This window comes from Echiichthys vipera (genome assembly GCF_963691815.1).
Source record: "Echiichthys vipera genome assembly, chromosome: 9".
Classification (NCBI taxonomy): Eukaryota; Metazoa; Chordata; class Actinopteri; order Perciformes; family Trachinidae; genus Echiichthys; species Echiichthys vipera.
In genome coordinates this window covers 5,098,988-5,126,381 of record NC_139834.1, presented here as the reverse complement: position 1 = coordinate 5,126,381, position 27,394 = coordinate 5,098,988, and the positions used below count along the sequence as shown (strand labels likewise).

The 27,394-nt window shown below is 43.0% G+C and overlaps 1 protein-coding gene across 1 annotated transcript in view; it reads right to left on the bottom strand.

The window, feature by feature from the left end:
• Positions 1-500: 500 nt before the first annotated feature.
• LOC310951385 (XK-related protein 7-like) overlaps positions 501-27,394 on the bottom strand; it is a gene marked incomplete at both ends in the record, with an annotated part of 85,598 nt that continues 58,704 nt past the window's right edge. Inside the window, 3 exons of the mRNA XM_083919584.1 lie at positions 501-1,308; positions 4,539-4,758; positions 10,324-10,523. Of these exons, the coding sequence (XP_083775710.1) occupies positions 501-1,308; positions 4,539-4,758; positions 10,324-10,523 (1,228 nt within the window). The remainder of the gene's footprint in view (positions 1,309-4,538; positions 4,759-10,323; positions 10,524-27,394) is intronic.

The following is a 27,394-nucleotide window of genomic DNA, read 5'->3' as shown; positions in this document are numbered from 1 at the left end:
CGTCTCTAAAGGTTTCCTGGTAAGTCTCTGTTGAGTCTCTGGGGTCCAAGGCTCCAGTTCATGCAGCAGATGGTTTCTCAGTCGTCTCAAACTCTGCAACTTTTTATCTTTTTACGTCTTGTTCTGACCATGCAGAATGAAACTAAATCTAACACTCCTTGGTCCCAGGATGAGGGATTAAATTTCTACCTCCAAGCCTTTTAGAAAAGACGAAGATTATCCCAGTTCAGTGTTACTCCATTTACTTCCCACGGCTCATTCATGCTACATACTCCCGGACTGCGCCCTAAAGGGGAGCGTTTCGGTCCCAGATTGCGCTTCACATTTTACAATCAAGCTTTGACTACCTCTTTTTTTTAAAAAAAGAAAAAAAAAGAGTTGCCTGACACTCTGCCTCCTTTCCATACTTCTCCTGGCGTAGGTAGTCCTGGGATGAGAACTGATCTCAGGCTGAGCTTTGATCCCGGACTGCAATTTTAATTCAAAGAGCCCCTGTCGGCTTAGACAGTTGTCTCATATTCTAATACCTCTTTGCTGCCCATCATGCTACTCCTGTACTGTATCCTGGGGCTGACGACTGATGAGGTCTCCAGGAGCAGAATGGTCTTGCGGAGGCGTCGATCAATAAAGTGTGCATCCCAGGCCGGGTATCGCTTCCTCGGGAGGTCGATCCGGATCACGGGGCCCTCCTGCGCGCGGGATGATGAGGAGGTCCTGTGAAGGAGTGCGGGAGAGGATGAAGGGGAGGGACGTACCTGGAAGACAGGCAGGCAACTGTCCCTGTCTCTGTCCTTGTCTCGCTCCCCGGGAACCGTCTCCCCCATGTCTTTAGTTCTGGGGAGAGTCCTTGGAGGGCTGGTGATGACCATGTCTGTTTGGGACCCTTGGGATGGGGTGAGGCAAGCATCAATCACTCCCGCTACCCCTCCCGCACCCACCGCACCCTCGTCCACACAGCCTCCCCACTGTGAACCCAGAACGGGCCCATCGGGGTGTAGCCAGCAGTAGTACACCAACATGAAGAAGGTTCCCAGAGCAAAGCTGCAGGCCACCAGGCACACCACCACCACGGCATAGGAGTCTGAGGTGTGCGGGCCACGGTAGGTGTACCAGGCGGCAGTCAGTGCCACATTCTCAGCCAGCGTCACGGAGTAGTAGACGGTCATACGGAAGCGGCTGGGGCCCTCCTTGACATTGAACCAGCAGAAGATGTAGATGATGCCCACCACCATGTTGTAGATGATCTCCTCCCACTTGGACATGCAGAAGTCAGTCTCACCTTGGATGATCCAGAAGGTCATGACACACCTGGAAGGCAATAAACATCACTCTTAATAGCAACCTGTAAACCTTTGACGACTGGTACTAAGAATAATGTGGTGACTTCGATGGGCATCTGGGATTTGACTATAATGATTGGGCATCAGTTATTCTTTGTAGAAACATGCTTTTGTACAACCATCCAGACTTCTCAGATGGTCTGGGACAGGTCTGCTCTGTGTCCCCAGAGTCAGGACTAAACATGGGACCGGTCTGCTCTGTGTCCTCAGAGTTAGAACTAAACATGGGACAGGTCTGCTCTGTGTCCCCAGAGTCAGGACTAAACATGGGACAGGTCTGCTCCGTGTCCCCAGAGTCAGGACTAAACATGGGACAGGTCTGCTCTGTGTCCCCAGAGTCAGGACTAAACATGGGACAGGTCTGCTCCGTGTCCCCAGAGTCAGGACTAAACATGGGACAGGTCTGCTCTGTGTCCCCAGAGTCAGGACTAAACATGGGACAGGTCTGCTCAGTGTCCCCAGAGTCAGGAATAAACATGGGTCAGGTCTGCTCTGTGTCCCCAGAGTCAGGACTTAACATGGAGATGCAGCGTTCAGTTTTTATGCACCACACATCCGGAACAAACTTCCAGAAAACTGCAGGTCTGCTGCAACTCTCAAGAAAATCAAGACTGGAGACTTTTCTGTTTGTCGCAGCTTTGCCGCAAACTGCACTGTAACTTCTGTAACTGTAACAATATTTAAATGTTTAAATAACTTTTTATCTGTTTTAAATCTTGTATGTTTTATGTGTTTTCCCCAATGGCTTTAATTAGGGCTGGGACTTTAACGCGTTATGATTAATTAATTACAAAAAAAATAACATAATTAATCACAATTTATTTTTGCACAGTGCGGAACGTTGCTCATTGCACGAGTTCCCGCCCGGCTCATTATACTGATGCATAGGACACAACACGAGCGAAATGAAACCAATGAGAAGCGAGATGATGAGCTGTTGCTGGTTCAGTGGGCGACATTTGAGTTCTAAAAGACGACTGAGTGGAAACATGGACAAGAGCACGGCTGTGTAAAGATTCACACCCCACCGGAGCTCTTCAGCCTCCGCTCCACCCCAATGCTGAACATGCTGCAGCTAACGTTAGCACAGACAACGCTGAACATGTTTCAGCTAACAGAACACTAACAGAAAAAGCACTCTATGTTAAAATGTTTATTTTATAGCAAGGATATTATTCTAAATATTTTTGCAATGTTAATTTTCCACTTTTCTTATTTTATTTTCTTTTCTTACTTTTATTTTTTATGAACCGAAACAAATGTGTTTAAAACATTAAAGTTTACAAAAAGTTAGTGCTCACTGATAAAAATAAACACATTTTGTTGTAGTGTCTATTCAATAATTAAGTCATATACCAAAATCCATTTAAATTGAAAATGTTGCTTCTTGTGTCAAATATTGATATGCAATTAATCGCAATTAATTAATTACAAAAGCCTCTAATTAATTAAATAATATTTTTTTAATCGTGTCCCGCCACTAGCTTAAATGTTTTATATAAAGCACTTTGATTTACCTTGTCGTTGATTTGTGCTATACAAATAAACTTGCCTTGCATTTTGTCATTTCTACATCATTACTTCTTCCATTCATGTTATTACTACAGCTACACATTCTTCCATTGTAACATGACCTTATTGAGGAAATAATAAAATAAGCTTTGAGTCCTGCTGATGCGTTTTTGACGTTATCGGTGGAAGACTCTTACCCAGACTCCAAGAGGATCAAGTTGTTATGAAATTCATATAGATGATTCAAAACTTTTTTAGTGGTATATAAGGAATATTATTAACTTGTGAGTATATTGCCATGAAATTGAAATATATGCGGCTCTCAATTTAGACATTTTCGTTGCCGTCTTCATGTAAATCACGCTTCTTTTTCCCTCTTTGGAGGTTTGTTTTCTAACCGTTTCACACAATCGCACGATATAAACATCATCAACACTGTAAATTCTGCTGCTCTGTTCACACGTGGGCTCAGTCGGACATTACACAGACATGCGGGCAGCCGGGTAAAGTCCGTTAAACGTCCCATCCATCTGATTCGGAAGTTTGTGTTCTCACATACAGCTCATCTGGGTAATATCGAGATAATCTCAATATTGAATCTCTAATCATAGAAGATCACATCTTTCTGCACCGATTTCATAAATCTATAAGTAATCACAATGAACGGGGAGGGAATTTAGAAACCAGCCACTAATAAGTGTCCCTCCTCTGGGGAAAAAAACAGCAAAGTGCAGAGAAAGCTGTTTGTTTTAAGCACGCTGTTGTGATTTAATGCGGCTCATGAGCGAGAATGTGCTTATATTAAAAGAGGATATTAACAGTGTTTACTTAGTGTTTACTTGCATTTTTCTACTTAACACTCTAAACGGCGCCTGGCTTTGTAAAGGCTCTTATTTTGGACACAGACTACTTCGACTTCTGTTGGTGAACCTGCTGTTGAGGTGACCGACACAATATGGCTCCGTTCACACTGCAGTTCCAAATCTGGTTTTCCCTCTCATAGGTGACCCACATCTGATTTGCTTTTGACAGTGTGAACAGAACAGGTCCCACTGAATCTGACATTTTTGAATCAGAAGTAGTTCACTTTTAAATGTGTTACTGAATCAGATTAAGCAGCCAGGTCACATTTAATGTCACTTTGACCTCATTCTGACCCACGCTGCACTGTTTTGTAAATGAATGATAAATAAAGTTGATTGAAAAAAAAAAGTGTGTCACAGGAGGGAGCCAGGAACAGAATCCAAACAAACATGGAGGACAGCAGTGAAACAGGCAGCCAGGGGAGGGAAAAGAAAGTTTTCTGAATTGTCCTCTCTCCTCCTTCCCTATATCACCCGCTCGCAAATTTTTAGCATTAAGCCATAAAGTCCTACAGTACAAACAACGTTGTGGCTTGATGTCATTAATGATCAACTGTGCATGCACGTCACTTCAGGAGTGTGAGCTGTTCACACAGCATAAACCAGATAAAGAAAAAAATTGAGCAATAAATTGTAATTGTGCATTAAGACCTGCAGCGTGAACGTAGCCAAATGTTTAATGTCGAAGCAACCAGTCATGTAGTATATACACTAACTATAAACGTGTACTACGCACATTTGTCTGGTTACTATAATTGATTTTACCCTAATAACTATTAAAAAACACATGATAAAGTGTCTGGACCCAGAACACACGGCGCACCAGTGGCTGACGATGAATATGCCGAAGTAGAGCTGGAAGACGGAGGCGAAGAGGGCGAAGGCCACGGTCCTCGCCCCGATGGTGAAGAAGTGCCACAGCATCTGGGTGATCACGGCCTTGTAGGACATGGGCAGCTTGTCATCGCGTGAGTCCCGGAGAACCTTCTGGTAGGAGGCGATCATCCAGGCGAGAGAGACCAGGGAGGCCGAGGCTGAGAGACCTGCACAGACAGACGAAGAAAAAGAAAGGGAGGAAGGGAAGGAAGAGGCACAGATGGGAAGACTTTTTAGTGATGTAGAGGAAATAAAAGAAAAGACTTTCAATCACAAAATTGATACAATCAAAGCTTATTGCAGATATATTGATACGCTTTATATTGATTTATTTCTTTATTTTATTTAGAACATACAAAGAATAAGAAGGAGATTACAATTGAGAGACATTAAGTAAAAAAAAGAAGAACGTGCAAAGGAAACCCAGAAAATCCACAAGGGGCTGTTGGGTTCCCTACAATAATTCAACAATATTTATCATGATGGAAAATACTATATATGCATATATATATGCATATATACATACACCCACTTACAACCATACTTTAAAATTAAAAAGATATACCGTAATTTCCGGACTATAAGCCGCTACTTTTTTCCCTCGTTCTGGTCCCTGAGGCGTATACAACGGTGCTGCTTTTCTACGGCTTACGGTAACCAGGGGCGCGCTCTACCGAGGATGCGCGAGACCGAGGCAGACATCTGGCGCCAGGTAACGAGGGCAAAACAAAGAGTAGGAGAGCTTCAGCGACAGTTTGCGCGAAGGAAGTGTTCATGCAAACACCCTCAACATGGAAAACAAACGGAGAAGTGCATATGATGCTGCTTTTAAGTTAAAGGCAATCGATCTGGCTGTCAAAGAAGGAAATAGAGCTGCTGCACGTACCCTTGACATCAATGAAAGGCTGGTTATTTTGATAACGTAAACGGCCGCGGGACTGCACTTTTACTGCCGTGTTACAGGCGAGCACTTTGTATTACTTTGCACCGTTGTATTATCTGTACTCTGCACGAATGCTGTTCGCCATGTCAAAGATGTGAAAGTTTGATTGAATGATTGAAAGATTTATTGTTAATAAATGGGACGCTTTGCGTTCCCAAACAGTCATCTCTGTCCCGACAATCCCCTCCGTGGTAGCAGGAACCCCTATATACTACGGTAATTACACATCAAAACGCCTGCGGCTTTTAGTCGGGTGCGGCTTTTATATGGAGCAATCTGTATTTTACCCTAAATTTAGCTGGTGGGGCTTATAGTCAGGTGCGCTTTATAGTCCGGAAATTACGGTATGCATTTTTAAGGTAGCGCATGAAAGTACAGAGTAGTATGAGAAAAAGAAAATCTTTTAACCACACCAACCAAACTCCATCTGCTGATGAAGACTGCAATACAAGTATGCTTTGAAAAAATTTGACCTGTATTTGTTGAGATATCTTTCCTGTTAGTGAAGAAAACACAAAATGGAGAAAAGACTTTCAGTGCAACGGCGTAATGAGTAAAAATGAGAAACTAAAATGTTTCCCCGCTCATTCAGACGGACCTGAAATCAGATGATCATTAGCTGCACATGGAACTGTGAGCTGCCCAGAGCGCACTTTAAAAACATTAAACATTCATGGGTGTTAATCACGCAGTCTTGTCTCAAATTAGCCATGATTCACTCTGCGAAGGCATTAAAATTTGAGCAGAGAAAGAGCTGCGGCGATTTTGCATTTTAATGTCATTTTTGATCCTGATTTTTTTTAGGACGAGATCGTGGAGACCTTGGATATTCCTCTCATGCAGGAACATACTGATATTTCAGTTAGATATTTACCAAAGTAAAATCACAGCTTTTTAAGGAACGTTTGTGCTTTGAAGAAGACTCAAAGTTTAGGTCAATTTTTTCCTTTTTCTAAATTTTCTTGAAATTCTCTTCCCAGAAATCCCTTTAATTGAAGGATCTTTGTACTTTATAACACATATATTGTTTTCGATGAAAATGCAGGTTGCTGTGTCTGTCTGTCTGTCTGTCTGTCTGCCTGTCTGTCTGTCTGTCTGTCTGTCTGTCTGTCTGTCTGTCTGTCAGTCTGTCTGTCTGTCTGTCAGTCTGTCTGCCTGCCTGTCTGTCTGTCTGTCAGTCTGCCTGTCTGTCTGTCTGCCTGTCTGTCTGTCTGTCTGTCTGTCTGCCTGTCTGTCTGTCTGTCTGTCTGTCTGTCTGTCTGTCTGCCTGTCAGTCTGCCTGTCTGTCTGTCTGTCAGTCTGCCTGTCTGTCTGTCTGTCTGTCTGTCTGTCTGTCTGCCTGTCTGTCTGTCTGTCTGTCTGTCAGTCTGCCTGTCTGTCTGTCTGTCTATCTGTCTGTCTGTCTGTCTGTCTGTCTGCCTGCCTGTCTGTCTGTCTGTCAGTCTGTCTGCCTTTCTGTCAGCAGGATAAAAGAAAAGCTACTGACCCGATTTCCATGAAATTTGGTGGAAGGATGTAGCCAAGGATGACATTGTGGAGCAGATTTGAATCACAGGGCAGTTACACAAATTATTTGTTCATGTTGCTAACACTGCAGGATTAGGCATGTGCGCTGCATTGATGTGGTGACGGAAATACTGTTATTTGGAGAATGAGTTTGTTACTGGGAAAATTCACATTGCATTAACATTGTGAGGTAGCCTTGGCAGGAGTGCCCTTCTTCTTTTCCCTTTTTTAAATACTCTTTACTTGTGCAGTTGTGATCCTTTACATCTCAGAAGAGAAAAACAGGACAAAGGATCACACACCTAATTGTATACAAATAATAATACATTTTAAATTAGATTAATAAAAAGTTTAAATATATACATTAAAATTAAAACAGACCGTAGCGTTTCGTCTCCTGGTCCCTGCGTTTGGTTTACCCCTCGTCTTCACCTGGATCCTGTACCTGTTCTCCCGTTCCCTGGTTTTGTTTGCTTCTTGTTTTTGTTTATTAAATATCTGTTTAAATCTTACTCGGTGTCCTTGTCTGCATTTGGGTCCTGCTCCTCGGAGTTATTCCCAGCACCGTTCATGACAGTAGGGGGTGTTTTTCCAGGCCCAGTAATATTTCGGTCTAAATGGGTTAACCATATTTTGAATACTGTATGTTTTTAGAGTGTTTCTTGATTGTATGTTTTCAGAGTGCATTTAAGTTCTTCACTGGATTATGCTGCAGGAGGGGTTTGATACGTTTCTCAGGGGGTTTATAGAACATCCTTTTACTTTAGACATGCTGACCACAACCAACGGCCCCATGCTGGAGTTGATAAACCTCATCTGAGTTTACGAGTCAAACGATGCGACGTGACGCGTTTCCTGATGTGCAGTTTAAGAAAATAAACCAAAGCAGTTACAGAAGAAATGAACCCCACATATGTTATGCTTGGAAAGCCCAGAAAATCTCCACATTTGGAGAAACTGGAACAATCTTTGGGATTTGTTCTTTACAGATGACTTGAATGATGAATTGGCACTGATCAGTTTGACTAGTGGGCTGATGGATTGATCAATGAGCTGTATGAGCACCAAGGTGATGAAAGCTGTGTGGTGTCTCTATTGTATAAAAAACAGAAATGGAGGCTATACATCTTGAACTCTTGCTTAATATTTCCTTTGCTTATACTTACAGTTGAGTATACAATTAATTCAATTGTTAATTAAAAATCAACAATTCTAAAAACAAACAGATATCACCTTGAAACGTCCCCCGGTTGAATACATTAAGACACATTTTTTCTGCATTCCAAGTTTTAATAATAATAATAATAATAATTCATTTATTTTATATAGCGCTTTTCAGAGACCCAAAGTCGCTTACAGAGTAGGACATATAATATACAGACGATAAACAACAGGAGACAAGGATGACAAGGATGACAGGGAAGCAAGGCGAAGGGGGCATGGGGTAATGGTGATACAGACAAATAGCCAGAAACAGGTACAGCAATAGAGGTGGGGGGATGGATTGAAGAGCAGTGGGGGGGGGGGGGGGGGGTCAAGGGGAGGGGCTGAAATGGGTGAGGAGAGCAGAAGGAGGGTGGGGGGGAAGTGTTATGTTTGAATACCATGAACCATAGGGTCGCCGGTTCGAGTCCCTGTGTGGACCATGAATGGAGCGTGGACTGGTGGCTTGAGAGGTGCCAGTTCATCTCCTGGGCACTGCCGAGGTGCTGTTGAGCAAGGCCCCGAACACCCAACAGCTTGGGGTGCTGGTCCACTGGCAGCCCCCTCGCTCTGACATCTCTCCATTAATTGCATGTATATAGGTCCTGTTTGTGCATGTGTGTGTGTCAGGCCTGAATAATAATAACAGAGTAAAATAATTGAATTTCCCCTTGCAGGATGAATAAAGGAATTCTTTCTTTCTAAATGCAGTATGTGCTCATTTACATTTCAAGAGAACATACACACATCAATTATTGTTTCATTTTGTTGACGGATAAGATTCAAAGGTTTTTACAGATTTCTTTTCTTTTATCACTCCATGAATCAGACAATACTGGCAACAGCTTAAAAAAAAATCTGTTTTCGCCATGTTTTTAGGGGTAAAATGTTGTATAAATGAGGCTGTGAATGATATATGAACAAAGTCTTCAGTAAAAACCTTCAGAATATAAATAGTAATAGAACTGGAAAGTTTTTCTGGTAATTCATATTTAAGCGTAATTTAATACGTAACAAATGGACGTTTTTCTCATTTTCTCATTTTATATTAAGAAGTTTAGTGCAAAACAACAATAACATCATATTTTGAGTCAAACAAATCTTTTGATGACAACACGTTGCTCAGACATCCTCTCGCAGAGCCGGCAGCCCTGCCACAGCACACATATCCATACAAAAACTCTCTCAAAGGGCCGTACATGTGTTTCTAGTGACTGTCTGAGCCCCACTGGACCTTCTGTCTGATCCTGACAGAAGCAGCTCATGGCTAGTATTTGCTCTGATGACTGCCACTGCTGCGGATACGCACGTCACCATTCATGCTACACTGAGCCGATAAGCTGAGGCATTGTCCCTCGTGTAACGTCAGTAAAAGCTGAGTGTGGACTAACTCACACATTTGGGAAAGCACATCACTCCAGCTTTTCTGTTTGGTCACGAGTGCATTTTTGAAGCTTTTGTGTGTGTCCTGCAACTGAACAATTCAAATATGTGTTTGACACTTTGACTTCCGTGCCGCCAGGTGTGTGTAAATGATGGGAGTGTGTGCAGTGTGTGTGTGTGTGTGTGTGTGTGTGAGTGTGTGTGAGAGAGAGAGTTTTGTTTTATTCATCAAAGGCCAATCTGCTTCTTGTAAGAAGTGCATGAATAAAGCATAGACTCTCCTACTGATATCTGCCATAAACACACACACACACACACACACACACACACACACACACACACACACACACACACACACACACACACACACACACACACACACACACACACACACGCACACACGCACACATGCACACATGCACACACACACACACACACACACACACACACACACCATTAAACCTCTCTCTCTCTCTCTCTCTCTCTCTCTCTCTCTCTCTCTCTCTCTCTCTCTCTTTCACTCTCTCTCTCTCTCTCTTTGCAGAAGTCTTTGTAAAAATCCGAAATTACGTCCGATATAATCCAATGGATAACTCATGGATTTTGATAGTTTTCATTGGCAATAATAATAATAAATATATTGTTTTAATCAAAGGCAATCAAACTTTAGGGGCTGTGGGATCAGGATCTCACTCACCCTGCAGAGGGAGGACGGTGTTTCCGTGGATCATGATGCTCAGCTGGAGGACGAGCTGTGGAGCCGACTTCAGGAAGGCCTCCAGGAGGCGGAGCATGGTGATGTCAGCGCTCTCAAACATCAGCCGCCAGTGGAAGTGGCGAAGGGGCCCGCTGCTGTGCCAACGGCTCTGGGCCCCCAGGTAGAGGGCGTGGACGTACCTGAGGATGAGAGGCACGTTATTTTTTTCAGAATTTTACAGGACGTTTCCAGGAGAAAGTACAACCTGCACATTGGTCTTTGCTCCCACAATGTTTATTGTACATTGTTTCGACCAATCACATGACAGATCCCTTCTGCAGGAACCACTAACACTCATCACACATATCTCAAAATAAAGGCAATCTGCAAACGGTGACAAAACTGAAAAGTCACTGGTAACCATAAAGATGTCTTCCTAAAAATGTGGTAAAGAGATCTGAGGCCTCTGGGACGACTTTGGCACTTCTCCGATGCTCTGTTGCTTTGGGACTTCTGCCACGGAGACGGACCAAAAAACATTCATCCGAACACAGTCCATCTAATTAATGACATGCTTTGTGATCAATGAATCCAAACGAATTCCATATATCAACATAGGAGCTGGATCGAAAAGTTGGATTTCAGCTCAGCGCGAGAGACTTTATTGAGTTTTGCAGCAGCCACCTAACTTCACTCACTATCAGTATCAGCTGTTCTGTTTTAAAATGGTTAAGCTGAAATAAAAATATGCATGCAGGCTGAAATTCCCTGCAATGTTACGTTCGATGCTAAGGGACACGATAGAGTGAGGTTCTCTTATTTTAGTAAGATTATAATATTAGTTAGTCGCTGCATATATTGTACTGTTCACCTATAATGCCATAGTTTAGTTTAGTTTTTTTATTTTGAACATGTGAAAGGAATAAGAACATATAGACATAATGTAAAGAAAGGAAAAAAAAAATAACATTTTGTTGTTGATTTTTGATTACTGGTTTTTATTGCCAGTAATAAAACACAAAATAAGGAACAAAACATTATATAATTCTGTATAATATGCCCAAAAAGGAGTAGTAAGAAATATAACCTATTTGACACTATCCCTTCTCCATTTTCAAACTTTATCCCATTGAAATCCTTTCTAAATCTATTTCACAATACTATAACACTTTTTTTCTTTTATAATCTGTGATTATGGCTTTCTTCTTCCTCTCTGTACTATAAAAAATTCTTCCTTCATAAATCTTTTTAAACTGAATCGGATTTGTACATTGCCTCAACTCCACACTCGTACTATATATGCCATATATGTCATACTGTGTTCAAGTTTGGGAAAATGCTTATGAAACAAATATAGAATCTATTATTAAACTTTAGGTAAGAGGATACAGAGAGAGAGAGAGAGAGAGGTGTAGGTGCATCAGTAATGGTAAAAAAACCCCACTGGTTTTGTGTGCATATGTTAGAGCAGCCAGCAGGAATAACAGTATAAACATCTAAACGACTCCTTCCAGCAGTGAATGTGAACCCTCACCACATCCCCGTTCTCCTGGGAGATAAAAAACACCGCAGAGTGTTGTGTGTTTCTCCAGGGACCCGCCTTTACCCTCACCTGTCACTGTTCAACTCTGATGGGCTCTTGTTTTCTTGTTTCTTTTGTGTCAGTGACGGTATTGGTCGCCAGGTGGCAGAGGGTCAAACCGACGCACGCTGTAGAGAAAGAGAAAACCTCGTTCTTTGGAGAGAAATATTGCTGCGAGGGGAGATGGGGCAGCGCTGTTCAAAGATCTGACATGCTGCTGTTTGCTGGAGGTTTTGTTTTCAACTGCTCTGTGCAGCATGAGGTTTGCATTTAAGAGACATCGCTGTCAGGAGGGAGATTGGTGGAAAAATACAAGATCCGTTTTTGGTAAACAGGTTTATTTTTTGACTTGGAGATGCAGTGTTATGAGGCAGAAGTCATTTTAAGCTGACAACAGGTATATAAGACTCTTTTAGGGGCACTGAAGCAGCCAAAGTGAAGCTCCCCTTTACACATGTACCCACTTTATGATAATCCAGACACAGTTGGAAATTATTTTCTATCACAAAACTCCAGATATACAAACAACACATATACAGACAACATATATTAGAAAAAACTCAAATTTAAATGTACAGAAATGAATATTTACAGTAGTGAAATATATACAAGATCAAAAATACCAGACTAATGTGCAAAGAACAGATTGTTTATGTTTGAGTCCGTATTACAGAAAGGAGGTGACAGACTCTCCTAGGGATGCGTTGTATAGTTTAATGACCACAGGCAGGAAAGATTTCCTGTGGCGCTCTGTGGTTCATCTGGGTGAGAGGAGTCTTCTGCTGAAGGTGCTCCTCTGCTGGGTCAGTCAGTGTGTCGTAGAGAGGGTGGGAGACCTGGTCCAGGATAGACCGGAGCCTGGACAGCATCCTCCTCTCTGCCATGGTCGTCAGGGTGTCCAGCTCCTCCCCCACGACATCACCGGCCCTCTGATCAGTTTGTTCAGTCTGTTGGTGTCTGGGACCTTCAGCCCACTGCCCCAGCATGTGACAGTGAAGAAGATCACACTGAACACAACAGACTCAGAAAACACCCTCAGCATCGTCCGGCAGATGTTAAAGGACCTCAGCCTCCTCTGGAAGAAGAGTCGACTCTGGCCCTTTTTGTAGACAGCCTCAGCGTTTCTGGTCCAGTCCTACTTATTATTGAAGTACACCCCCAGGTACTTTTACTCCTCTACAGTGTCCACAGGGACCCCCTGGATGAAGACAGGGGTCACAGGTGTTTTCACCCTCCTCAGATCCACTAGGAGCTCCTTTGTTTTAGTCACGTCGTGATTCAGCTCAATCCAAGTTTCCCTCATCAGTCCTGTTTTCAGCCTGTGAATATTGTGAATCGTCCTGTATTCACTTTCATCCACCTTTTCCAATGCAGCCAACTATTGCTGAGTCATCAGAAAATGTCTGAAGGTGGCAGGACTCAGTGCAATAGTTCAAGTCTGAGGGGAAGAGGGTGAAGAGAAAGGGAGAGAGGACAGTCCCCTGTGGGCCCCAGTGTTGCTGTCCACCCTGTCAGACACACAGTTCTGTAGGCGTACATACTGTGGTCTGCCCATCAGGTGATCCACAATCCAGGACACGATGGGGACCTCCACCTGCATCGCAGCCATCGTCTCACCCAGTAGAGCCGGACGGATGGTGTTGAATGCACTGGAGAAGTCAGAGAACATCACATTGCTTGCAGGCTGACAGGTGAACAGGGTAAGACATGTTTACTAATTCTGCAACCTGCAGAAAGTAAACAAACATGGCGGAAGGTAATCGGTCTGATATGAAAGAAGGGGAGTTTGAAGATCTGATTCTCGAATCGGATGTTCACGGTGACCTATACGAGCCGCAATATAGCGAGGAGCAGCTGGAGCTGATGGAGTAACAGGAGGCAGCTGCTGCAGATGCTACCGAGGCAGCAGAGTTTCCCATGCCTGCTCGAGCCGGGGAGGACTGACCGGTGCCGGTGCGCTTGCTGTGCTCCGATGGATGCAGAGTTAGAATCGGTTTGCTGCACAGAATTACGAAGATGTAAATTTCTTCTTGACGAAATCTCTGAGTCAGAAAAGGACACGGTATGTGTTGTCGATCGTCCTAGTTTCAGAGGATGATGGACAGCAGTGTTCAGGACACATATTGGGACACTGTAAAGTGAGTGTTTTGATTTTTTTTTCTGTTCCTAACGGAGCCTCTGATGGGCTGGTTTATAGTGCGGTGGGAGGTTTGTTTGTTTATTTATTTTTATTCCAGGGGGAGTTTTTGTACCAGTGGGAGCAGCCTGCACAGCTGTGCATTGTGATGCATTATGGGAGTTATTGTTTTCAATCCACAGCCCCATAGACTCACTTTCTGCCTTTTCTCTGCCATCAAGGCACCAAATTAGAAATGTTACATTTCGACTACATATATATTTCCACCAGTGAAGCCTTTATTTAAGACAATTATTATTTATGGTAAAAGGTAAAAGGACTTGTACTTATATAGCTCCTTTCTAGTCTTCTGACTACTCAAGGCGCTTTCACAGTGTTTGTCACATTCACCCGTTCACACAGACATTCACACTGATGGCTGTGGACATCTACAGACCATCTAATCTGATCTAACCATTCACACCACATTTGCACACCCATGCGCAGCACGGGGAGCAATTCAGGGTTCAGTGTCTTGCCCAATTTGAATTTAGGGCATGCGAATAGAAAAAGTGTACAGCAACAAAGCAAAACAGCCCGGAATCTAGAAATTGTCCAGTGCATAAAAGAGCGATGTTTATGTGAAACTTTTCCATACGTCGTTCTTGCCAACAAACTGCTTACAACCACATCACCATTATCTTTATTTATAGGGGTCATGTGCTAGATGGATGAGTAAAAAAATGGGGTTGAAATGCATCCGGTGTTAGTGTGTAAGGGGTGGAAAGAGTGATGCATCATAGGAGAGGAGAATGGCAGACAGGCAGTAGTATTGCAGCAGCAGCAGGACAGACGAGTTGTGGAGGAGATACTCGCTGGAGGAAAAGTGAGACGACGCTCACTTCCTGCGCTTCTGCATCCCCAAGCAGATATTAAATAGAGGGGTAAAAATAACCCAGAACACACACACACACACACACACAAACACACACACACACACACACACACACACACACACACACACACACACACACACACACACACACACACACACACACACACACACACACACACACACACACACACACACACACACACACACACACACACTCACACACACATCAGCATATATGATGCTGTTCAAGCCTGCAAAATACAGACAAGCACGGATACACGTGTGTCTGTTTGACATGCAAACAACTAACACACCCCACAACTCACGTGCACATTTTCTCACAAACACACACCCACACACGCGCAGTGACAGACAGGCAGGAAGGCCAACGAGGCAGCCTGGAAATGTGTAGCTCTGCAAATAATTTGCTGTCTAAGCACTGCTGGCACTCCATTCAATCCCCACCGTATGCCTCCTCTGTCTCCACCTCTGTAACTCTCTCTGTTTGTCTCTGTTTTTATCTCTCACTGTCTTTACCTTACCTTTTCTGTTTTATTATTTAGGGTTAGGGGCGGCAGGTTGGTGGGTCAGTAGGTCAAACACTTGACTGAAATAACTCAATAACTACTTGATGGTTTGCAAAGAAATTTTGTACAGAGATCCTCATTCCCCTGGGGGTGAATTCTATTCATCTGATTTTATATGTAGCACGACCATCAGGTCACATTTTAACACATCCAGTACTTTAGTTTATGACCAAATACCTGCAGAACCAACGACCTTCCCATCAGCTGCTCACATTTAGTACAGTCTCACCGAGCGGCCGGCGTGGCTGCAGACTCTTAAAGGTGCTGTCATATCGCTGTCATTTCAATGAGAGCAGGCGGCAGGTATGAAGCGGTTGCCTCCCACGCTCCCCAGGTGCTGCTTTTATAAACCCTCTTGAAGGTAGGTGGGTGACGCTGTTTCATGGCGTCAAATAGAATGTCTTGTTGTTGTAAAGACTAACGCAACGCGCTAGTTTTGCATTTCAAGTAATCAGTTACTTTAAAACTATTATAATATATCCCTGCAAGAACCACTGAACTAAGAAGGAAACTCCCAGGGTGACTTTTTTTTGCATTTGAGACATCTCTGCCCAGATTGCTGTCAGATTGTTAGCAGCTAAAAAGTTGCACAGAGCTGTCAGATATCCTCGAGGTTTTCTATTTAGTCACGAAAGCCATGGCGCACTCCCTGCGGACCTCCACCCTCCACTGTGACCACAGAAGGAGCCACGCAGCGTTTATCACTGCCCACACTGCCACGACACAGCTGCATTTAAATCAGCAAACATATCTCTTGAATAAACTGCATGTGTGTATGTATGTGTATCTGTATGTATGTGTGTGTATATATATAGTATACTATGTATATGTGTGTGTGTGTATGTATATATATGTGTGTATCATATGCATTTTCTTATTATTTTCACACATGATTTGTTTAAAAGGGGTAGGCATTATAAGCAAGAGCTGCAGCCTACACCTGTTTCAGGTTGTTGATGTGATGTGATATATGTGGTTTGTTAATATGTTTTTGTTGTTGAAAGTCAGCGTGAAATAAACTCCAAACTTCAATAAAGAGCTGTAAAGGGGATATTGTGTCATTTATGTTATAACTCCAGCAGAGTTACAGAGTTTGAGCTATACAGTAGCTATGCATGGCGTAAGAGCATCCTCTGGACAATATAACCAACACATGCAAGCCATCACAGAGGTTTTTTTTTTATTTTTGCTAACGCAGAATTACTCTAACAAGTTACTTTTCTCAGTAGGTAACGCTGTAATGTAACAAATTACTAATTAATGGCAGTAATCCTGTAATTTTTATACTATAAAAAGTGGTGTTACCCAACACGGAGTCAGACGTCTCAACTTTACAAGACATCATAGGAGCCCACTTGAGAATATGTTTGCCACAATTAAGCACACTGACACGGTCCAGACATACATTTGGTTTCCACCTGTTCACGCATGCACTGCAGACCAACAAAAGAAATCTTAACTCTGGGGCAGTATGTGTGAATGCAAATATCCGATTCCGCTGCTTATTAGTAACGGCGACAGCAGGCGGCAAAAAAAATGTCTCCTGGAGAGACGACGAGATGCAGATTCTGTTAGTTAAGAAAATCAAACGTATTTCCTGTAAGTGAGAAAGCGTCTGAGACGGGGCGTATACGGTTATGTGCTGCACGGGTGAAAGATTCTCCTGACATTGTATGCGCTTCATATGTGGAAACAGCTTTACTTGCTGAGTGTCTCTTTCATCCCCTACCTTTCTTTCATATTTTCTCTCAATTTATCCTCATCTTCCTCTTTTTCTGCCTCCCTTCCTTCGCTTGTTATCTCTCATTTTGTTTCTCTCTCAATCCAATTTCATGCAGCTATTGTCTCTTTCTCCATCCAATTTATTCTGTTCTTCCCTCAGGCGTTCCTCTCTGCTTCCAGTATCCAATCTATAAAATCTATACTGGATGAATCCTCTCCTCCTCCTCCTCCTCCTTTTCCTCTCTACTCATACCTCTGCCACTCCTATTTTCTCCTCCCCGGTATTCTTACTTTATCCTCCTTACTCCCGCTGTCCCATCTCTTGGCCAAAACTCTACTATCTACAAGGCCACAGTTGGACAGCTCAGAACATTTCTGAAAAGAGCTTGAGTGTGTGTGTGTGTGTGTGTGTGTGTGTGTGTGTGTGTGTGTGTGTGTGTGTGTGTGTGTGTGTTGAGTCTTCAGAGAATTGCTGCCAAGTGTGATGGTGAGCCAAGAATGAACCCGAGGAGAGCGCAGAAGGATAAATTAAACCGCTACACACACTTCTTTTAAATCTCCTTTAAATGAATATTACAGGTCAACAGCTGAAACACAGCGATCAGCAGCAAAAAGGAGTCGGAGGCAGAGATTTTGTAATTTAACTGAAATCACGAGAGGCCGCAGCAGCAGCGGCGGCGGCAGCAGCAGCGGCAGCGGCGGCAGCAGCAGCGGTGGCAGCAGCGGCAGCGGCGGCAGCAGCGGCAGCGGCAGCAGCAGCGGCAGCAGCAGCAGCAGTGGCACTTTTGACATCAGCGTAGTCCAATCAGGAGGCAGTGGTTGAACGTACATTTGCTCAAATGTGAAGCACTTGTACTTTACTACTTCTACTCCACAACATATGAGAGGGAAATATTGTACTTTTAACTTCACTACGTTTATCCGAGAGCTTTATTAGACAGTTTGCCGAAAAATATTATAACTCTTTAGACATTTTTAACGCAAAACACTTGTTTTCAAGGAACTATTTGTGCAATGTTTCTGCAATAACATCGAGTAGTGAAGTGATGCTTCTTGGACCCTGCCATAGCTTCAAATAATCAAAGAGGGACTACCCGCATTTTGGGGGACAGAGTTGTTTTCAGCAAACTATGAGTTTGCACATACTGCCAGTATATTGTTGTTTGTCCAAATTAAATTTGGCTTGTAATTCATTGAAGGATTGGAGGTCCTGCTCTTTGTAAAGGTCACTGATCACTGCATTACCCCTCCGCTCCACCTCCTCCTTTTTATTCTTTAAATGTTTTCAGTAATAATGTTGAGGTCTGGCTGTTGGTTGGACAAAAAAAACAAACATTGTGAAGGTGTCACATTGGAGTGTTATCTTGAATAAAATGACACATTTATCTGGTTTGAACATTGTTGAAACATTTTGGATAATGTAAGAACACAAATCAACTAAATATGGAGCACAAGTCTAGTCATTTTTAAAGAATCTAATGCTGAGATGTTACATATGTATATTTTTGTATAATATTATCTGAAAAAGAAGTCATCAACTGACTATAAGAGCATTAAAAATGATTTGTGGTGGCTGTGAACAGACTGTCGGAGACTTCCATTCGAGTGACGACTTGTGAGCGTGTCCGTTTTCATATTTACAATCATGATTACAATAATTACTGTCACTGCTGAGGCATCAATTCACAGGCAGCAGATCTCTCATCATTACGGTTCATTGACTTTTAATTGATCAGCAGACGTAAGATTCATCACACGACGAGAGGCGGGGAGAAAAAGGTCAGGAAACAGATATCAGAGTCAGGAGTAATTAATGATTTGTTTACCTGCTGCAACAAACGAGACTAATAATAACTACGATGATAATAGAAGTGGAGGGTTGTCACCGGGAGGCTGTTGTTATGTTAAATAACTCAATTATTTCCCAATGATTCATTTCGCATCACCTGCTTACAATGACATCACTGTATATCTTAACCAAGGTGACATCACTGACCGGCCGCCGCTGTAAATCCTCCATCGACGAGAGAGAAAGGAGAGCAGGGGGAGGGAACAGAGAGAGAGAGAGAAAGGAGAGCAGGGGGAGGGAACAGAGAGAGAGAGAGAGAGAGAGAGAGAGAGAGAGAGAGAGAGAGAGAGAGAGAGAGAGAGAGAGAGAGAGAGAGAGAGAGAGAGAGAGAGAGAGAGAGAGAGAGAGAGAGAGAGAGAGAGAGAGAGAAAGTTTTTATTAATGACTCGTCTCTGCAGTTGATCAAAGACTCGACTGGAGTTCTGACCCGCCCTCTCTTCAATCTCCACGGCGATAACTTGGTACCAGCACCAGGCTTTTAACGAGCCTCTGATCTATTAGCTTGACTAACACACTCCACAGCAAATTTCTATATATTCTAGAGAGAGAGAGAGAGGGAGACAGAGAGAGAGAGAGAGAGAGTGCTCTTTAACCTTAATCACTTTTGTGAAGAGACTCGCAACCTGCCCATTATCAAGCCTGCAATCAGTGGCGTTTATTATCTGTGTGTGTGTGTGTGTGTGTGTGTGTGTGTGTGTGTGTGTGTGTGTGTGTGTGTGTGTGTGTGTGTGTGTGTGTGTGTGTGAGTGTGTGTGTGAGTGTACATATACACACACTCCATGATCAAGTGTCAAATGTCTGAAGCGCACAGTGCTGCTTCTCACTTCTGATTGGCCGAGTCACATTGGAAGCTGCATTAATAAGAGATCTATAAATAAATGCCACGGTGCGTTTGGTGACTGGAGGAAGTGACGTTTCACTTCCTTCCTTCCTTATTACTTCCTTATGTTATATGATGTCTGCTCTGATGCTGAGCTGATGTTATAAACATACATTACAACATCTTGTACAAGATGGTGTTTAATATAACGTCAACTGATTCCGTAGTATTATTTTTACTAGAAGCAACCGGGGACGCATTTCAGGGTTCCTCCACATTTTCCATTTCTAAATTCCATACTTTTTCAGACTCAATTATTACGACATCATTTTTCAGTCAATACTAAACATCTAAATACCAATTATAAGATGCTTATTTTGTCAATAAATGGTTTTAAAATCCAACTTTTATCACATATGTTAAATTCTATTTATGCCATTTTGTTGCCAAGTGATTACAATACATTTTTACATACGTTGCTCACGTATGTTTACTCCATCTAAAGCCAATGAAGCACACACTTGTGTTTTCTTCTGTAGTTCCTGTTAATGATCCATCTCTACTGTTCCTGTCTGTAGAGTTACAGGTTCACTTATTCATTTAATGATCCATCTCTACTGTTCCTGTCTGTAGAGTTACAGGTTCACTTATTCATTTAATGATCCATCTCTACTGTTCCTGTCTGTAGAGTTACAGGTTCACTTATTCATTTAATGATCCATCTCTACTGTTCCTGTCTGTAGAGTTACAGGTTCACTTATTCATTTAATGATCCATCTCTTCTGTTCCTGTCTGTAGAGTTACAGGTTCACTTATTCATTTAATGATCCATCTCTACTGTTCCTGTCTGTAGAGTTACAGGTTCACTTATTCATTTAATGATCCATCTCTACTGTTCCTGTCTGTAGAGTTACAGGTTCACAGTTATTCATTTCACTCTTTTAGCATTTGGCTTGAATTAAATGCTGTGCGTTGAACATGTCTCTTTTAGAAGTTCATTATAAGTTATTATAAGTTAGTCATCATTCACTTATATGAGCAACAACACGTATGTAAAAATGTCTTGTGATCACTTGGCAACACAATGGCATACATAGAATTTAACATATGTGTTAAAAGTTGGATTTTTAAATAATTTATTGACATAATAAGCATCTAACTATTGGTATGGACTGAAAAATCGGAGATGACTTAATAGGCATCTAGTCTGCCGGAAATCCAGAAGAAGAAGAAGAAAGGCGTCAGTTCAGAGTGATGTGTCTCCTGGTCTGATCTACAGGAGAGCGGGCCGCACCTGTACAGCTACGGAGGTTAAATCACTGATGGCCTGATCTCACTACAACACAACGGCTCTTGTAAGAGCCACACACTTCATCTGAGAGCTCATTTCTGTTCTTTTGACAGCATTCAGATCCCTGTTTGCACCAGCATCACTTCCATTTAGCACAACAGCAGAGTTAGCTTCAGTTAGATAGCCGCCTCGGCTGCTACCTGCGATAGACGCGAATGAAGCGATGATCAAAAATGTGTGTTCCGGGCGATTTAATCGCCTCCATCCCTTTTGGTTTGAATGCACGGTTAGATTGACCAACCCCTGGCAAAGTAACCAAAAACACTTAAAATTCATTCAAGTTTTACTTTGTCTCTCTTTTGTGTCTCCTGTGCACATCAGGTGCTGTGAGCACAACGACAGATTTTAATTCAGACAAATTATGCAAATCTGTGGTGTCTTCATTAGTGGGTCTTGGATCTGCTTTTAGCCTCACTTTGTCAATTATGGTTGGTTTCATTCTAACTGTTAAAATGGGTGAATATTTCAAAATGCAGTGGTGAAAAGGAGCCGCAGAGGCATACATTATTGTGTCAGCATCAGTCCCCCCCAGCAGAGATGAAAAGCCCCCTGTAGTGGGTGGATAGAGGTTAGAACAGTCAACCTCCTGCTATTCTGTGAATAATGCAGCTGTCAAAAATCTCAACATTAAACACATTGAGTACACACAGGCCTGCCCCGGGCTCTGCAGCACACACACGCACACTGGCAGACATCTATGTACCGTATACACACACATTACAAACCACAAATGGTTTATATGCAGACGCTCACACACACATACACACACACACACACACACACACACACACACACACACACACACACACACACACACACACACACACACACACACACACACACACACACACACACACACACACACACACACACGCACACACACACACGCAAACACACACACACGCACGCATACACGCGCACACACACACACGCACACACACACAGTCTACTATAATCCTAAAACGCCACATTTACACATGGAGGAAATACACTTTTACAGACAAAAACTCACACATCCTCAGTAAAAGTGGTGCTAAAACACTGGTTTGTGGACTGGGGAATAAGGCAAGGCATCTTTATTTACAGTATATAGCACATTTCATACCAAGGCAACTCAATGTGCTTTACATAAAGAAAGAACATATTTTAAAAACAGCATAAAGCAAAATAAAAAAAACCCGTTAAAAACAGTAGCAAAGAAGAATAAAAACGTTTAAAAAGTTTAAAGTTATTAAAAAGAGCTCCGCTATAAGCGCATGAAAAGAGAAATGTTTTTAACCTGGATTCATAACTGCTCACAGTTGGGGCTGATTTCAGATCTGCTGGTAGTTTGTTCCAGTTGTGTGCAGCATCACAGCTAAATGCTACTTCACCATGTCTAGTTTGAACTCTGTGCTCCACTATCTGACCTGAGTCAGTAGATCTCAGAGCTCTGCTGGGTTTATACTCTACTCACATGTCATTCATGTATTCTGGACCAAAAACATTTGGTGATTTGTAAACCAGTAGCAGAACTTTAAAATCTTTTCTGTAGCTGACTGGGAGCCAGTGTAAGGTCTTAAGAACTGGGGTGATGTGATCTGAACGCTTTGTTCTGGTTCAAACTCCAGCTGCAGCTGTTTGATCCTTTTTTTGGGGGAGTCCTGACAGAAGACCGTCACAGCAGTCGAGTCTATTGGAGATGAAAGCATGAATCAGCTTCTCCTGATCAGTTTGGGACATGAAACCCTTAATTCTGGAGATGTTCTCAAGTTGATAAAAGGCTGATGTGTTGACTGATTTGTTGTGGCTGTTGGAGGTCAGATTTGAGTCTATCAGCACGCCAAGGTTTCAGACTTGGTCTTTAGTTTCTAAAGACAGTGACTCAAGTTGTTTACTGACAGCAACCCTCTTCTCTTTATTACCAAAAACAATGATCTCAGTTTTTAACTGAAGGAAATTCTGGTTCATCAATTTTTGACTTGCTCTAAACAGTGACATAATGACTCTGTTGGACTGCAGTCATCTGGAGACAGTGCGAGATATATCTGTGTGTCATCTGCATAACTATGATAGTTGACAATGGAATTCTGCAGAATTTGACCCAAAGGCAGCATACATAAGTTGAACAGAAGGGGTCCAAGGACTGACCCCTGAGGAGCTCCACATGTCATAGCCCCTCAATCGGATTGATAACTACCAATGGTCACAAAATAACTCAGCTCCTCCAAGTAGAACCTGAACCATTTTAGGACTGTCTCGCTGAGCCCTCCCCAGGTATTCAACCTGTGATCCACAGTGTCAAAGGCAGCACTGAGATCCAACAGGACCAGAACTGACACCTTGTCTGAGTCAGTGTTCAACCTTATGTCATTTAACACTCTAATAACAGCTGTTTCTCTACTGTGGTGAGGTCGGAAGCCTGATTAAAATTTGTCAAAACGTCCACTGGAGTTCAAGAAGTTGCTGAGTTGATTTAAAAACACTTTCTAAATAATCTTGGCTATAAAGGGAATATTTTAGGCGGGTCTGTAGTTGGTTAAAATGTACGTATCCAAAGTTCTCTTTTTTAAGAGTGGCTTGATGGCAGCTACTTTTAGGGGTTTAGGAAACGTGCCTGATGGAAGTGAGCAGTTTATTGTTTGCTGTAGATCTGTTGGGACAGAGCTTACAATAATTTAAAAAAAGTCAGATGGCATTGTGTCAAGACAACACGTCAATGATTTAAGATGCTGAACTGTTTATTTTAAGGTTTTTTGGTCAAGTGTATCAAACTCTGACATTACAGTTAGACTGTGTCACCTGTTCTTGGAGGTGGGATCTCTCTCTCTCTCTCGCAGGTGTTGCTGATGTGGACATGTAGAGTCCAATAAGGTGGATGGATTACTGAACAGGCCCACCGGGAACAGCCCAGGGCCCACAAGGTCAGGGACCCTGACTCTTTGAATGTCGCTGAAAAAACCCACAAAATGATCACAAAGTGTTGCTAAATGACCACAAGTATACACAAAATGCCCAAATACGACAAAGAAAGAGACAAAAATGACTATTGGGACGCAAAATTATTAAAAATAAATGTAAAATGACTACAGAGACACAAAATAACACATAGAAATGTAAAATGTCTACAAATAGATGTGTAAGCACCACAAAAAGATGCAAAATTATTAAAAATAGATGTATAACCACCACAAAAAGATGCAAAATGACTAAAAAAAGATGCGTAAGCACCACAAAAAGATGCAAAATGACTATAATATGGGCAAAAAAAGTCGTACAAAACAACTAAAAATGGACTTAAATGACCACAAAAAGAAACAAAATGACAACTAAGAGTAGACTCTTTAAATCTGGGTGTCTTGTTTCTATGTAGACAGAGTTGGGGTCTTTTACATGTCTGTGCCCAGGGGCCCGCTGGCTCAGAAAACGCCCATGACTGTATGTGACACTGAAGTACCTGTCCAGGTCAGACTGATGTGGAGCCAAGAAGGATCCAGTTCATCCTCCTTTTTGAGGAGATTAAGATCCGTAGACTGACTGCAGTGAGTGAGTGAGTGAGTGAGTGAGTGAGTGAGTGTTTGTATGGAAGCCCACACAGAGCAGAAATAATGTCTCCTCTCTGTCTGTGTAGAGCTCAGCTGTCAACGCCGACCTACTTAGACTGCCACACAGAAAGAGAGAGAGAGAGAGAGAGAGAGAGAGAGAGAGAGAGAGAGAGAGAGAGAGAGAGGGAGAGAGAGAGAGAATGTGCGATTATGTGAGAGTGTGAGGGGAGGACCGAAAAAAGAAAAGTAGAAAAAAGGGTTGAAAGATGGAGAGAGGGTGACATGGGACAGGATGCTTGTGTGTGCTTGTGAGTGTGTGCACACAGGCATGTACTTGTGTGTGTGCATAAATGTGTGTGTGCGTGTGTGTGTGTGTGTGTGTGTGTGTGCGTAAAACGGAGGTGAACGAGCATCGACCGCTGCTGCCAAGCTGCTGATCAGATAAGATCACGTCGAGCGCTGAAGTGTTTAATTGGGAAATGTGTGTGTGTGTGTGTGTGTGAAAGCGGGTGATGTTATCACGTAACTCAAGGGCTCAAGTTTGATTTTTTTATCTCTCCGGTGCTCTCTCTCTCTCCCATATATCCGTACATTCAGGTGTAAAAAATTCAGTTCAGTCGTCGTTCTGCTGTATGACAGCTTCAAGGAGAAAACGAGGAGGAAGAGGAGGAGGAAGAGAAGGAGGAAGAGGAGGAGGAAGAGGAGGAGGAAGAGAAGGAGGAAGAGGAGGAGGAAGAGAAGGAGGAAGAGGCGGAGGAAGAGGAGGAGGAAGAGAAGAGGAAGAGGAGGTGGAAGAGAAGGAGGAAGAGAAGGAGGAAGAGGAGGAGGAAGAGAAGGAGGAAGAGGAGGAGGAAGAGGAAGAGGAAGAGAAGGAGGAAGAGAAGGAGGAAGTGGAGGAGGAAGAGGAGGAGGAAGAGAAGGAGGAAGAGAAGGAGGAAGAGGAGGAGGAAGAGAAGGAGGAAGAGATGGAGGAAGAGGAGGAGGAAGAGGAGGAGGAAGAGAAGGAGGAAGAGAAGGAGGAAGAGGAGGAGGAAGAGGAGGAGGAAGAGAAGGAGGAAGAGAAGGAGGAAGAGAAGGAGGAAGAGGAGGAGGAAGAGAAGAGGAAGAGGAGGTGGAAGAGAAGGAGGAAGAGAAGGAGGAAGAGGAGGTGGAAGAGAAGGAGGAAGAGAAGGAGGAAGAGATGGAGGAAGAGGAGGAGGAAGAGGAGGAGGAAGAGAAGGAGGAAGAGAAGGAGGAAGAGGAGGAGGAAGAGAAGGAGGAAGAGAAGGAGGAAGAGGAGGAGGAAAAGGGGGAGGAAGAGGAGGAGGAAGAGGAGGAGGAAGAGGAGGAGGAAGAGAAGAGGAAGAGGAGGTGGAAGAGAAGGAGGAAGAGAAGGAGGAAGAGGAGGTGGAAGAGAAGGAGGAAGAGAAGGAGGAAGAGGAGGAGGAAGAGAAGGAGGAAGAGAAGGAGGAAGAGGAGGAGGAAGAGAAGAAGGAAGAGAAGGAGGAAGAGGAGGAGGAAGAGAAGGAGGAAGAGAAGGAGGAAGAGAAGGAGGAAGAGGAGGAGGAGGAGAGGTAACTGGCAGATGGAAGGAAGAGCGGGAGATATACAGGTTATAGGGAAACGTATGAAAGTTGTTGATGAGAAGGAAAGATACAAGAATTTGCAAAGTAGGGGAAGAAAGTAGGCGGAGATGGAGAGAGGAGGTGAGATAAAGAAAAAAGAGGAAGAGGAGGAATAAAAGAGAAAAGAAGGGAAAGAAGGCGAGGAACAGGAATCATTTAAAACATGGAAAAAAGAAGGAGAATGAAAGGAAAGAGAGAAGAGGAAAGGAAAGGAGGATGGGAGTTAAAGGAGAAATGAAAGAAAATAAAGAAAAGGGAAGGGCAGGAAGAAAGAGTAAAGAGAGGGGGAGGGAAAAAAGAAAGACAGAAATGAAAACAAAAAGGTAAGCACAGAAATAAATAAAGGAAATAGGAAAAGAAGAAAAAAGGGAGAAGGAAATAAAGTTGAAGGAAGACGAAAGGAAAAATAAACGAAAAACAAGGAAATGGATACAGAAAGGAAGAAGGGATACCAGGAAGAGCCCGGAGCGAGGAGAGGAAGGAGAGGAAGGAGAGGAAAGGACGAAAGAGGTGAGGAAGTGATAAAAAGAGGTGAAAGGAGTTGAGGGGGGAGAGGAGGGAGAGAGAAGGAGATTTATGGCGTGAAGAAAAGGTAATGGAGGGAGAGAAGAAAAGGTAATGGAGGGAGAGAGAAAGAGGAATGGAGGAGGAGATGATCGGTGAGCGGCTGCCCGCGCTGATCAATCACTGTTTATGGAACGATCAAAGAGAGAGAGAGAGAGAGAGAGAGAGAAAGAGAGAGAGGATGGATGGAGAGGGAAAGATATTTATTACAGAGAGAGGAATAAACGATAATGGGGCAGTGAAAGAGAGATGGATGCAGAGAGTCAAATTCTTATTTCTTTTTGTCTTTCCTCCCTTTATTCTGTCTTTCTTTCTTCCTCTCTGCCACGTTCCTCCTTATTTGTCTCCCTCGTTTCTTTCTCTTGCCGCTCTTTCCTTCTTACTTTCAGTCGGATCAGGATGCACATAGGGGGTGGCGGTGTAGTGCTTAACAACGGCAGCTCTTCAAACGGGTTTA